Consider the following 15,893-nt stretch of genomic DNA (forward strand, 5'->3'; position numbering starts at 1 on the left):
ACTGGAAACACGTACTCTTGTGGAGTGCCTTACGAAAAAGAAAAACTATTCACAGAAAGCTAGCACCCATAACAAAATACAAGGAGCTAGCAGAGAGGTGGTAAACCGGCTGTGCTCCACAGGAGGAACAAAGATGTGCTGGACAGCCTAAAACAAATAAAGCCAGCAAATTGAAAGCAAGGCAATATGAGTTTCAAAACACAGAGCCAATGGTAAGCAATGGGCAGAATGCATTCCCAATGAAGCTTTCAGCATGTCCTCAACATGTCTTTGCAACCAGACAGCTGCGTTGTTGTAGTCATAGCTTCGGAGCCAGGGGTCCTTGAAGTTGTTTATTATCAGAGTCTACACAGCAGAGGCAACAGGTTGTACAGAAAACATCCGCCCACATAGCAACGTCTTCACTTATTTTAAAAATACATAGAATCTCTCAACCCATAACCCAGCAACGCTACGAACATTCTACATAAGCCCTTTCCACGCAGGCTGACATTCTAAAACTTTTCACGAGGCATAACATATCCCCCTTTCTCATTTTTTAAAAAAAAAAAACATAAACACAACAAACAAAAAAACAACAAAACGAAAATAACAAACTTTTAATACTAACACAGTAATTCAATCACAAAAAAAATTAATACTATCACAGTAATTCAGTCATGAAACCGTATGGTAATTCTGCTCGCCCTACTACTCCTCCTTCTCACCGTACCACGAACATCACCGGTTCTGCAACCAGTCTCCACAGTTTCACAGGAAGAGGGCTCACCGTAACTACCACCCTTTCCTGTCCCAATAGTTTCCCTAACCTTAACAATCTTACCTACATTCCACCAACTTCCCCCTTCAACCTTAACTGCATTCCTACCTATCTCTGTGACAAGGATGGGTAGTCCAAACCTACTTTCCCCTTTTTTGACATGTATGGAAGACTTGATCCCAACAAGATCCCCCACATGCACCTCAACCAACTTAGCTGAATTTTTGTTATCATACCACTCCTTTTGCTTAGTTTGAGCATTTTGAACATTCCTCTTCACTATATCCATAAGACCATTCATGTCATGTAACGATCTGATCCATTTATTCATCCAACCTGGTCTGAAACATGTATTGGCCTTACGTCCCCTTAATAACTCAAAAGGAGAAACCTTAGTGGTGGAATGAGGAGTTGTCCTATAAAACCACAGCATACTGTCAATGGAAACTTGTATATTAACTCTTGAACCTTTTGCCCATCTAACACAGTCACCCACCACCCTGTTCATGCGCTCCACCTGGCCATTAGACTGTGGGTGATACAGTGAACTTTTTGTATGCTTGATATTGCAAGAACTCAAGAACGACTCGAATTCTCCACTGACAAATTGGGTACCATTGTCTGTTACCAATGTCTCAGGAAACCCCTCTCGAATAAACACTTCTCTTAAAAACGTTATCACTGTAGAGGAAGAGATATCCTTAACAACCCTCACCTCAGGCCATTTTGAAACATAATCAATCAATACTAGAACAAACCGGCCACCATTCTGCAGACCTTCTATAGGACCCATGATGTCTAAACCCAATTTACTCCAAGGAACTGCCGGGCACTCTACTGGCAACAACGGTGGGGTTTTGACCTTCAACCCTTTATCAGCTCTACTACATATGGAGCACACGTCCACAATCTCCATGACATCAGCATCCATAGATGGCCACCAGAAACCATCACGAACCCTTCGCTTAGTAAGAGTTGAACCAAGATGACCCTCATGAGCTCTGAGAATAATATTTTTTCTCACACCAAGAGGAGGAATAAGCCTTTCTCCACGAACCAACACACCACCCTCAATGGAAATTTCCGAATGTACTTTCCAGTAAGGTCGTAGATAATGTGCCAAAGTACTCTCTCTCGGCCAACCATTCATCACATACTGACTCACTTGTTGGAGAACCTCATCTTGACCAATAGCTTCCAACCAACTTCCATCGTCTCCGACACTGAACTCAGAAATATCAACCGCAGCAATAAAGCAATCATCTGAATCATCTTCATCCTCATGATCGTCATCTGAACAGTCCCTTTGATCTGACTCTACCGGAAATCTAGATAAAAAGTCTGCTCTCGTATTCTTCCCACCGGAAATATGGACTACATCACACTGATATTGCATAAGTCTTGAGACCATCCTTACAATCCTTAGTGAACAACATTTGCTAGTCCCTGCACTTAGAATGTTCACCAACGGTTTATGGTCAGTCCTCAAAATGAAACGTCTCCCCCAGACATATGAGCGAAACTTAGTTACAGCCCAAAGGCAAGATAACAACTCCTTCTCGATCACCGAGTATTGTATTTCTGTATCCCTCAATACCCTGGATGCAAACGCAATGGTATTTTCACCACGTCCAGTACCTTGCGTGACCACACACCCCAAACCCACCTGGCTTGCATCCACTGTGATGCAAGTGGTAAGGGTAGGATCAAACGGCTTGAGCGCCTCACTTCTTTTAAGAAGACCTTTCACAGCTTCCAGAGCTGCGTTGCATTGACACGACCAATCGAAAGAAACACCCTTCCTCAATAGAAAACTGATCGGTCTAACTACTGAGGCATAATTTGGAATAAATTTAGAATAATATTCCAACAAACCTAACAGTGATTTAACCCCTGTCTTATCCTTTGGAATAGGAGCCTTGATAATGGCATCTAACAAACCTTGTCTGGGTCGAATCCCTTCGCCTGAAATGTGGTGCCCTAAATACTCAACTTCATCACAAAGAAATTTACATTTCTCAGGCTTTACGACCACACCATACTCTCTGAATGTTTCTAACACCCTTTTCAGCAAAACATTGTGTGAACTAATGTCTTTGGAATGGACAAGGACATCGTCTTGCAATACAAGTACACCTTTGATCTCACCCAACATACTCTGCATCACTCGTTGAAAAACTGACGCGGCCGAAGCCAACCCAAACGGCATACGTTTATAACGGAAAGTGCCCAGAGGTGAGATAAAAGATATAAAATGACGGGACTCCTCTTCCAATTCAATCTGGTGGTACGCACTTGCCAAATCCAACTTTGAAAAATACCTCGAACCTCTTACGCACGCAAATAGGTCATCAATTTTCGGCAAAGGATGTGAGTCCACCCAGATCTCCTTATTCAATGACCTGAGGTCCACACACACACGCAACTTACCGCACCTTTTTCGTGCTACCACTAGAGGAGAAAGCCACAGAGAAGACTCTGTTGCTTCAATAATTCCCTCTCGGCACAAACGTTTTATCTCTATTTCAAGGTCTTCCCTAACACTGAAAGGGACACCCCTCAATTTGTGCTTCACAGGTAATGACCCTTCTTTCACAATTATTCGGGGTTTGCACCCTCGAATAGTTCCTAATCCCTTTGAAAAAACTGTGGGAAAAAGTCGCTCCCATTTGACACTACTATCAAAACCAGCATCTGAAACATTTAAAACTTGTACCCGACAACCTGGTTTGAGGATCATCCCAAATAGTCCTTGGTGATACCAACCCAATATATTCAATCCTTTAACAGCCACATATATCTTACCCTTGATCACCCTACCATCGAATTCAAGATCATCCTCAAAATAACCCAACAGTTCTATCTTACGACCCTCGTAGGATACTGGTGAGCGATCAGGGGGTGACAAACTCCTATTTCCCCAAGTTTCTTCAAAAAGCTCCTTGGTTATCATCGTTATTCTAGCTCCAGAATCTACTAGCAAATTTAATACTTTGTCCCCCACCAAAATTTCAACAATAGGGTCTATGCAGTCTGTCTCATCAGAAATCTTTAGAATGTGATCCGGGCTGTCTAGGACCACACCAACAGTTTCAGAGTCTGATTCAGAGTCTGACTCTAGTACACATGCAACAGACCTTTTTTGCTCATTACATTTTCTTTTAAAGCAAACTTTGGCAAAATGTCCTGTTCTTTTGCAATAGCTACACACAACATTTGCTCCCGGGCAGAGAAAAATGTTTTTCTTTGCACTAATTTTCTTGGTCTCATTATCTCTGACATCATGCTTAGCATCGTTGCGCTTAAATTTAGGACCTGACGAGATAGCATTCACAGGGTCCGGAAGTTTGTCTTCCAATTCCTTTAAAGAAATTTGAGACGTTTCGATACTTTTGGCGATTTTCATAGTTTCATCCAAATCTGGATTTGAAAGAGAGAGAAGTTTTTGCCGTATTTGCTTGTCACTGCAGTGACAGACAAATTGATCCCTGATAAGTTGTTCTAAAAATGTTTCAAACTGACATTCTGAGGCAAGTTTCCTTAATGCAGAAACATACGTGTCAACATCTTCTCCATCCTTCTGTTGCCTCTTGAAGAACTTATGTCGAAGAACCATCAAACTAGGTTGTTTGCGAAACCTTGTCCTAAGTTTAGTCACAGCATCTTGAAAAACATCTATATCTTCTCCAGGAACATGAGTGACTTCAGGAAGATGTTTGAATATGGACCTACCTTCAAAACCAAGGGAATGAAGAAGTAAAAATCTCTTACGTTCATCACTGAATCTGGATGCTCCAATGGCACCTAAATAGGTTTGAAAGGCATCAAACCATAGTTCCCACCTAACTGGTGGATCACCAGCTGATTCCAAAAAAGCAGGAGGTGGAGTGACGGATTGCATCTTAGTGGCAAAGAACAACGAATTAGCACCCACTTGTGACAAAAACCTATGAATACAAATATTATAATCAGTTTTAGTCAACAGAACTACTACCTCAGCAAAGTGAGAAATGTGGAGAATCAGGAACAGAAATAAATAAATAAATAAATAAATAGATTAGACCGTAAATGTCTTTTTTTTTTTACACCTAATATGGACTTGTGTGCAGATCACAGGAGAAATCTGCTTTGACGAGAAAAAGAAAACAATTGCGAAAAAAAAAATGTCTGTGTGCAGATCACAGGAAGAATCTGTGTACTTGGAATTACTTTGTAGTGAAGAAAATGGAAGAGTACACTCGTGCGTGTGTGTGGATCACAGAAGCAATCCACTGAATGAAGACAGGTACTCGTTTTGTACTTAAAAGATCAAAACGACTTGAATGAGGCGTGTATCAGTCAAATCGCTCATGAAAACACTGTTGCCTAGCAATGTAATAAGCAGACGGAGCCAGACGTCGCTGCAGTAGTGTTGCGTTGCCGGTTCGCACATGCGCAGAGGAAAACAGGCCTGGCACCAACCTCGCGCATGCGCACAACGACAGCAGACACGAAATATCCCCCAAAATGCCCAGAAATGATGTCGGACCTCGGAACACACAGCGCGGAAGGAGCAACAGTTCACAGTCCCGTGTCCTGTGTCATAAATTGGGGTAAGTTCAGATGTTACTTCGTCGATAAGCAATCAGCTTAGAGATTTTTTAAACACCCTTACCTTGAATCCGTAATTTGAGTAAGGGTGTACCTTCCGGTAAGCTGAAAGAGAAAGAGATTCGCTAATCCGTTGAACTCATAGAAACGACAGCTGAGTTGATGATCGTGGCTTGACGAGGAATTCTTGCGTGGAATTCGTTAAGCTGTGTAGACCAGAAATCGTCGCCAAACAAGTTGTAGTGATAGCTTCGGAGCCAGGGGTCCTTGAAGTTGTTTATTATCAGAGTCTACACAGCAGAGGCAACAGGTTGTACAGAAAACATCCGCCCACATAGCAACGTCTTCACTTATTTTAAAAATACATAGAATCTCTCAACCCATAACCCAGCAACGCTACGAACATTCTACATAAGCCCTTTCCACGCAGGCTGACATTCTAAAACTTTTCACGAGGCATAACAGTTGTGTGGTGGGCTTCGACCGAAAAATAGTCGCAGTGATGTGATACCCACAGATGAGTTCTTCAGAGAACTGGTTGGGCAGCATTGGGGAGTTTGATTAGGATGGATATCAGGCTGCCCAGGTGCTGCTTTGCTGATCCAGTAACAGGTCTCTCACCGCAGCTCACCCAAAGACCAGCGATCACAGATCGGCGAGTGTCCATCCCCCCTCTGCCACCTCTCCCCACAGCAAGGAACTCACTGACATAATGAAGGCTTGGAGTCCCTCCACTGAGGATCATGTCTGCTCCTGACTGCCACATCAAGAAGGACATGGGCATTCAAGTATATTCTATGAAAAGTCCATGGAGATATAAGCTGCAGAACATCCAGGCAGCAGAGAGAACTGGGACCATGACTGGCATCCCAGATGGAGGCAAATTTGAATTTTACAGACAAATGATCAGCAGCCTTCCATTGCAACCATTGTCTGCTTTATGGTATACAGCCGCGGTCGGTAGTAGGAGTTGCTGCAGGGCAGTGACGTGGGGAGGGGGAGGGGCAGGGTGGGGGGTAGTAAACTATGGATTACGGAGGTTTACAGGTAAGTTAACATATAAATTAATAAAACGAATTTCGTTGCGTGCACTGCATCGCATTTGGGGATGCAGTGCACGCAAAGAAATTCATTTTTATCAATTTATATGTTAACTTACCTGTAAACCTCTGTAATCCATAGTTTACTACCCCCCACCCTGCCCCTCCCCCTTCCCACGTCATCGCTCTGCAGCTACTCCTACTACCAACCGCGGCTGATGGTATAGTTTGTTTAAAAATGTTTTGGTTACCCACCAACTAGGAAGAACAAAGGATCATGAAATCATGTTCAAGACTGCCTTAGTCACATTCAGTAGGTGTGCCCCTGCATGTTGTAAACAAGCACTGCTCATTGGACAGAAACCCTGCAACATCTATCATGTTTTGAGATGAAGTCATACAGAATATGTGTGATAAATCCACAAGGGTTGTCACTACTAGCCATCCACCTGGTAATATCTTGCTACGTAGTCTCATATTTCGAGAAGAATGGCGTTGTTTGCACATAAGAATTAACTACAGGCTTGTTGCAGTAACATATATTCATTGCTTGTGTGTCTGTAGATACAAATTATGTGCATACTACTGCCATGTAGTGTTAAGCTTGGACATTTCCAATTTGTTTTTCTTCTAAGAAGTCTTTCGAGTCACAAGGCATTGTGGTTCCTCTCCGTGGCAATGCGCATGGTCATCAACGCCATTGTTAGATTATTTTTCACCACCATTGGGCTTGGACGGGTTTCACGCGAAGCCCTGGTTTTTGACACCTATCATCTGTGGAGCCTAAATGATTCGTTGATGAAGAAACAGATTCTACTCAGTCTACAGGAAGACCTTGGTAATTCGACTTCCAGCATTAGCAGATTGATTGGATCTAACCCACAGGGCATTTGCCTCATGGTGGGCCAGTCACCTTCCACTCCTGTCTAGAAAATCTGCTGTCAGGGGTGATGGATCCATTCTAAAAGTACTCTTGGTGCAACACAAAGTTTCCACACAGCGACCACCAACAAGTCTGTAACCTGCGCATCTCCACTGAGCGCAGTGAGACAGACTGTCTGGCATGTTTGCAGTTTAACTCAAAAAGACCCTGAGGTTTCAAAGCGATCGATGCCTTGCTCACAACGTGGAGATGGCAGTCGAGGCAGAGTTCTCAGGAGAAGAGGAAGCGGTCAGCAACAAGGAACAAGAGGAAGAGGAGTGAGGTGTTCTTTTATCAAACCCTCATTATGGGGAGAGCAAAGGAGAAAAGCAGCCATCAGTGTCCTTTGGCACCCTCTGTGCTGATTCTGGAGGGGTATCCGGTAAAAGAACACGGCACTGAGAAACAACCTTCTAAGCTGAAGACTCCAGGTCACAGCCACTCGGCACAATACAGCCATCAGCATCTAAAGCTTTGTGTCAGCGTTTTGGAGACGGCACAGATGAAAGAACATAATGGTTTCAAGGAACTGTCAGCATCAAACAGCAAACTAGCACCAAAAAGAATCCTTTGAGGAATAGGAAGTCCTATCCTTGAGAAGTTTCTGCAAGTCCTGAACAAAGGTCAAATAACAATTGCTATTACCCCCCAACCGATACAAAGAGAAGGCGTGAGTTGGATGAGCTTACTTTATTGCCACCAAAAAACAAACCTGTGGCACACAAAGGCACCAGTTCACCACCACCATCTCAGACTCATTCACCACAACATTTGCCACACCATTCACCACAATCTCCCACAGGGCTTAATCACTTGCAATTAGACACAGGGAGTCTAAACCCATATTCTCCTGCAGAGGACTTCAGAGAGCCCCTGTACCACCCCCATAGTCATGACAACGCTTGGGAGGAATACAATGTTGACCCTGAGGACGACACTGACCTGGAACTTGTACCTATTAAGCCAACTCTGCCCGATGACACTACAAACTACCATAGCATCATCCAATGGGCAGCAGCATATCATAAAGTAGATATGTATATAGCACCTGAGGATCATGACTTTTATAGAGTTTTTATCCAAGACAGAAAGGTAAGTTCAGTACTTACCTGTGATAAAAACTATGCTCTAACCTGCTGCAGAGCTCTTCAAAGAAACAGGTAAAACAAGGGTACTCACTCCACTTGTAGAGAGGAAGTATAAACTATTCACCTCAACACCCACTGTACATACATGGACACCTTTTCCCTAACTCATTGGTCGTTGCTACTGCTAGACCAAGGGCTGCAGCTCAGGCACACAGTGTTGCCCCGAATACTGATAAACATATTGATGCTACAGGGAAAAGGGTGGCCATTGAGGATGCCAGTCACTGGAGTATTGCTAACTCAGTAGATTTCCTCTCCCTGTACAACAGGGCCCATTGAGATGAGATGCAAAATCTCCTACAACATCTCCCCGAGGCGTACAAAAAGAGAGGTGAGGAATTAGTGTGCAACAATTAGCTGTGGTCTAGATGGTGCAGACACCTCTGCAAGGGGTATAAACTCATCTGTCATTTTACGCAGACATGCATGACTGTGCATTTCTGTTTTCAAACCAACAACACCTACTTAACATTCCATTTGATGGTGAGCATGTATTAAGCCCACAGGTTGATGAAATGCTTAAAAAAATTAGACAGCAATGGTCATGGGGACGTTGCAGACTATGAATCCACATCTGTTCTAACATAAGTAGCAAGGAAGGGGTAGTGCCAAAGAATCCACCTCTGACCAAAGGCAACAACAATCCTATCACCAGCAAGGTGGTAGAGTCTACACTTGAGAAGCCTATAAAGGCAATGGAGCCAAGGAACGGGGTAGAGGTACACATGCAAAGGGTGCCTCAGCCAGTACACAATGACTCTCCTCACATTCCCCCTGATCATTCAACACCTGTCTGGGGCAGACTCCAAGGGTTTTTGACAGATAGGCAGGACATCATTTCCGACCATTTGGGGTCACCACAACTAAAAAGGTGTTCAAACAATGCCTAGCTGTAGTAGCTGCACATCTAAGGAGACAGAGCATTCACGTGTTACTTTATCTACATGACTGGCTGACAGCGAGTTCATACAAACCTAAGTGTATAAAAGATGCACAAGCCACAATCAATCTTCTCCATAGGCTAGGATTTGCAATAAATGCAACAAAATCCCCGCTATACCCACTTCAGGGTCAACCTTATCTAGGCCCTGTCCTCAAATTGGTTATGGCCAAAGCCTACCTCAATCCAAGGAGGGTTCTGAAGTTTTAGAACCAACTGGCTCTTTTTCAGCCACATCATCACCTGCAAGTCAGGGGGGCAATGGGTCTTCCAGTCATGATGGCCTCCTGCATAGCCTTTGTCTCACATGCTAGACTGCACGTGAGCCGATTGCAGGAGTGTCTTGTATCCCACTGGTCACTAGCAGAGGGCAGTTTAGAGGGTCTAGTGTTGATTCAGGCCAAGATCTACCACTCTGCAACAACTACCTATTACAGGGCAGACCTTTTATTTTCCTACACAGCAAGTGACCAATAATTTAAACATGCCACTCAAAGTGTGGTGGGCACACATGATGGATTTGACAGTTTAAGGGTTGTGGACGGCTCAGCAAAAGACGCTTGACATCAACATACTAACAATACAACTTGCGCTGAAATCTTATATCAAGAATATTCAGCACAAAGCAGTTCTCATAAAAATAGACTGTATAACAGCCATGTATTACCTACAGCAATAGTGCACCCACTCTCTTCAACTATCCCAGCTAGCAAAGAGTATATGGAATTGGGCACTTCACAATCACATTCACCTCTTAGCAGAGGAGTGGACAACAACTTTGCCGACTTCCTAAGCAGGACACAGCAACAAGTCCATGAATGGGAACTCCACCCACAAGTCCTATTCCTTTGCTTCAAACTTTGAGGAACACCAGGCCTAGATGTATTTGACATGGCGCAGGAGGGAAAATGCGGAAACTTCGCCTCCAGGTTTTGTCACCCACAGTCCAAGGGCAAAGCACTATAGATGAGTTGGTCAGGGATCTTTGCCTATGTTTTTCTGCCTCTCCCACTAATGCCAGATGTGGTGAGGAAGCTCAGGCAGACGTCTCTCACCTTGATCTTAATAGCTCCCTCATAGGCAGGACCTCCATGGCACACAAATCTAATAGAGTTATCTGTAGACCCTCACAAGTCGCTTTTCAAGAGGCAGGACCTTCTCATCTTGGAACAAGGGAGAATCAGACATCCAAATCCCAGACAGCTCAATTTGGCAATCTGGCTTCTGAGGTCCTTGAATTTTGTTACTTAAAATTACCATCAAAATGTATGGACATCCTCAAGGAGGCAAGACTATGTGGAAGAGATTTTGTCCACTACTTAAATACACAAATACACAACACATTGATCCCCTACAGCCTACAATACATAACCTGGTATGCAACCTCCTACACTTAACAAAAAGTAGTTTAAAAAAATAAATTGTTTTTATTAAATTATTAAATACAAAACATAAAAGTAAAGACAAAAATCAATACATATCTGAAAAGAATAGACAGGACAATAAACAATAGAAAACAAATGCATATCGCTTGTATCACAGTTCTTGGATCAAATAAACAATACTGACAAGGAGGGGATTGGGGGGCAAAGAGAAGGCAGGCAAGGCAAAGCGCCTTAGGTGATGAAGCGAGTCAAGGGGTGAGAAGGCAATATAGCACATATTGGTTAGCAGGGTGCCAGACTATCAAGTAGACCCCCTACAGCAAGAAAAGGGGGGTCAGCAACAACAGCCAACACACATCAGTGTCTGCATGGAACGAAAACAACCCTAGCAATAATTAGGCATCAGAAGCAACAGGATTAGACATTTGGCGTGCACAGTATTGAGCAAAGAGACCCCAGAAACTCCTCGGGCGATTACACGGTGGCCGCATCTCATTGTAAACAAAAAGTAGGGTTACTGTTCAAGTCTATATTGCTGCACTATCTCTACAGACCAAGGAGCAGCAATCACTCTTCAAAGTTTAGCATTCTTGGATGGTTTATTGAGGAAAATACCTACAAGGAACTCATTTGCTCCAGTCTGGAGCCCTAAAGACTCATGGACCCTCCTTTTGTATATTTAAATTCATGTCAACTTCAATTTCTCTCATGAGAAGTTGCTTTGTTGATAGTAATAACTTCCTTAAGAAGAGCCAGTGAAATACATTCACAGACTCTAGAAGAACCTTTCTTTCAGGAACACCAAAATAGGGTAGTCCTTAAAACCAACCTTAAATTCTTGCCAAAATTTGTGGCCTCTCTTCACGTGAACGAAGCAATTTAGTTAACAGTTTTCTTACCCAAACCAGATTCTGTAGCGGAAGGAGCTCTTCATAAAATAGATGTAAATAGAGCACTAATGTTACATTGACAGAACTAAATACTTCCTTAAAACATAATAATTGTTTGCTGCCTTCTCAAAATCAAGGAAGGTCTACACAATATCTAAGGCAGGTACTCCTAGATGGAGAGTTAGATGCATCCAGATATGTTACATCAAAGCAAGAAGTACATTACCAGATCTGCTAATATCACACTTCACTAGAAAAAAGGGTGCTTATATGGCTATCTGGGTAACATTCCCACAGCTGACATCTGCAAAACAGCCGCATGATCTAATCCACACCCATTTAAGAAATACTACTGTGTGGATGCCCTAGCAACCGAACAGGCACGTTTTGGACAGGCCGTTTTCAGAACTTTTTCAAACATGTGCATCATCCAGTGACTAGCCACTGCTACAGGGAAAGTGCTTTTCAGTCTATGCACAGAATGTGAATCTACAGACACAAACGCTACACATTGATTACGATACTGACCATGTAGGCACCTATTTGTAGAATGTAATGCTGTAGATTCACATGCAGCTACCCACTGCCCCGGAAGTCATTGGTTGTCTCAGATACTGTTGCTTATGATTATATTATATATATTTTCTTTATTTACACTTACAATGCATGGTCAGCATTATGCACTATTTCCAGCTCCACTACCATATGCACCTGATGTGTTAAAAACAATCTAACAGTGGAGCCAGTGGCCATGCACATTGCCACAAAGAGGAGGAGCCATGGAACCTCATGACTCCAAAGGCTTCTTAGAAGAAAAAAAAGTTGCAAATGTCCGATCCCAGAACTATATGGCAGTATTGTGCACAGCATGTGAATCAACAGCACTACATGCTTTAAATGGACGCCTGCAGGGTAGGTAACATAATCCTCACTCTTAGGCATAAATTATTTGATTGCCTGACTCTTAATTGTGATAATATCCTACTGGTCAGTGATTGGTAGGCGATGGCATGAGGAATGAGGGGGCAAAATCGAAAATGGGGTCAAGGCTTTAGGGATTTTCATGCTTGCATCTTTGAGCTCTCTCTTGTACAATTTTCGCATGTTTCTATTGCTGTCCTAAAAGTAATGCTTTTGCAACATGTTGTGAATTGAAGTAGCATAAGACTGAGAAACGTAAAATAAATACATTGTTCCTGTCCGTGCACCAGAGAATGCCAGGCTTCCTTTAAAAAATCCAGTGAACTTATCTAAAAATACTTAAATTGGCCAAGTGTTCCTTGTGTTTAACATCATTTACCAAAATTGAAAGGGAGTTTTCTGTTTTTTAAGACTCGAAATAATTTTGAAAGCACGCGACAGGAAGTGGAAAAGTTGATGCAAAGGATGAAATCTGCCAGTCAGGATTACAGACCACCCAGTCAATGGACAATGGAAGGGTATCTCTGTGTGCAAGAGAAACGTAAGTAATAAAAGAAAGTTAAAACCTTCATGTTGCGAGGACTTTTGGTTGGCGAATTGAGGTCTTCAAATTTGGTAAAACGTGTGACTCTTCTCTATCTCACTTAATGATTGTTGAGGGTATGTTCTGCGCTGCTTGGTGTCTACCTTATTGGTGTGCTGCTGGAAAGGATACAGAGGTATTGCCTTTATCCAGAACTAATTGTGGAAAAAGAAACCAGATACAACTCTTTAACCAATCAACTTTGACTCTTTGACAGGCTACATTGATATTTTCCCAGTATGTAATGTGAACAAAAACGTCTTTCTCACTGCCTCCTTGTTTCTTCTAAACATGGTCTTTGCATGTTTTCAAATAGAGAAAACACCACCAAGCAGTGCTATTTTTTAGGTTTACACTAATAAAACAATACCAAAGGCCACACCATGTTTCTTTGTATGGTATGGAAATTGGTGTCTACCAGCCAGTGTCTTTTGCTGTACTCCTAGCACTCCTTTCCTCCAACCACCGATTACATTTGACATTTTCCCTTATAAAACAGCAGCATCTAGGTCTTAGTCAAATGAAGATGTTCCTTCAATGGCAACCTCTCTCTCACTGTAATCTTGAGTGGGATACTGTGTCTGATACTCTCCTCTTCTAGGTAAAGTATCTGTTGCATTATGCATTAAGACCTTTGTCAAGAATTAATGTGTACATTTAATACATGGATGATGATCTGCGTTCGTTTAGAAAACTTGATAACTTAAAAAACAACTCAATACTCATGCAGGAAGTCTTAGCAAGTTCTTGGAACTGGGTGAGATCTTGAAATAAGATATATTGTGAAGATAGGCATACGTTTGTTATCAATGTATACCGTATAAGGACGATTTGAGATTAGAAAAATGCATTCTATCTTGAAAGATGAAGTTGATTGTTTGTTTCGGTAATACCCCATTAATCTTTCGAAAGTGTGGAATCTTTGCTCTGTTGCTCAGTTTCCTCTTGTTATCTATGCTTCTTGCACCATAAAACACCACACTGTAGCCTTCCAAATATTTCAGATGTCTAGATAATTTTTTTAAACAATTAAATGGTACATCTTTTGACGTTTATTCCCTTAACAAATTGGTCACATTTGAAAAAATTTGTTCATTCTAGTGTTACGTAACTTATTATAACGACTGCCTAGTACCATGTTAGAATATGTACCTGTACATGAAATCACCAAATCGTCATATACCGTTCTCCACCCTTACAGAATCGATTTATGTGATTGCAAACTGATTATCGTGCACAGGATTCATTCCCGCCAGTACATGCCCTGTTGCTTTCAGATCCATCGAATCACAAAAACAACCCTTGTAAAACAGGATAGGCTTTACTAACCAACTGGTCATTTTTAAGTTTTTGGACTGAAAGCACAGTGGCTTTCATTATAAGTTCTGATTCTTGTGCAAGCCCATTCAATTTAGTCTGGTCAAACATGGTGGAATTTAACATGGTAAAAGGCCTGGCAGTTACAATAACTTGGCGAAGTAAACACCAATGTTTGAATGTTGTGCTCCATTTATAGTTAAAAAGTTGTGATAAGTGATATTTATCACACCAAATACTTTACAAACCTTGGTGTGTCAGATTTTATTGGGTGCGATACACATTGTGCCTTCCTCCAGGGCACTGCTAAAGAGGGCCATCATATTTTAGTATGGAAAAATCCTATAGGAAAATAAGGCTTGATTTTAGCATCTACTTCACACTCATTTAAGGAATGTCATTCATCTAAGTGGCAATAAAGACATTAATTTCTCTAATTTGAGCGTAAATACCCCCCAGAGATAGCATCTCCAAGACCTACCATAAATACTTTGTGCGAAATAACACATTTATTAACCAGGTATTTTTAACCAAAAAGTTTGAAATCCAGAGTTGCTTACTCTAAAAACAATATCTATCTTTTTATAATTTAGGCTTTACAGAAGTATAAATGTAATTTTACCATTTAGTAGCATTAAGAGGAGTTTATTACATCCAACAAAGATTTGATGTATACTGAATCTCTTTGTATTGGACTCAAGACCAACTAATTTGGAATCCAAAACTACCTCTGCAAATCTACTGGAAGAAGTAAGTATCTTGTCTCATAAAACACTCAAAAGCATTAGAACATGGGAATGTATGGAACTCCATTGAAAACAATGGAGTGCTCCGGGCTTCTAATGGTCGGTAGAAGCCCGTAGTTCCAATATTCCAATGTTTGTTCAAAGCTGTTGCTGTGAACAAAGGCCTCACAGAGTCCTAGGGGATTCCAACCCACTCAGGCTCTGTGAGGCCTACGTTTTACAAATTAGAACATTCTGCCCTCTTGGGGCAGAATGTTCTAATAGCCTTAGAGCCCTCCATAGCGAGCTCTACCAGCCATTAAAGGCCTGCTCCCTTGTTGTCCGGATGGAGCGCGCCTTTAATGTCCGGTAGAGCCCGCTACAGCGGGATCTAAGGCTATATTGGTTAATCCCCTTGATCAATAGAGTACAGCAGTAGGCTTCTTGGAACACACTATTATGAGCTCCCAAAACACTCTTCATTGTGAAAGAATCTTAGTTCGGTAGAAGCTTCTCTGTAAAACAACAAGACACATGGAACAACTTACCCATGGGAACCTGTGATCAGTTGCAAAGTTCTCGATTTGTACAGAAACGTGACTCAAATCTGGTTTCGTTGCATGTTGTACATAGATGTAGTTACAATCTACAAACCTAGTTTAGTGAGTTGAG

At 42.0% G+C, this 15,893-nt stretch overlaps 1 protein-coding gene across 3 annotated transcripts in view; it reads left to right on the forward strand.

The window, feature by feature from the left end:
* The window catches only part of ARHGAP42 (Rho GTPase activating protein 42), a 609,563-nt gene that overhangs the window by 447,242 nt on the left and 146,428 nt on the right, over positions 1–15,893 (forward strand). For all 3 annotated transcript variants that reach the window (XM_085621436.1, XM_085621434.1, XM_085621435.1), the window contains exon 8: positions 13,008–13,137. In XM_085621436.1, coding sequence (XP_085477562.1) covers positions 13,008–13,137 — 130 coding nt within the window. The remainder of the gene's footprint in view (positions 1–13,007; positions 13,138–15,893) is intronic.

This window comes from Triturus cristatus, chromosome 8, assembly GCF_964204655.1.
Source record: "Triturus cristatus chromosome 8, aTriCri1.1, whole genome shotgun sequence".
NCBI lineage: Eukaryota > Metazoa > Chordata > Amphibia > Caudata > Salamandridae > Triturus > Triturus cristatus.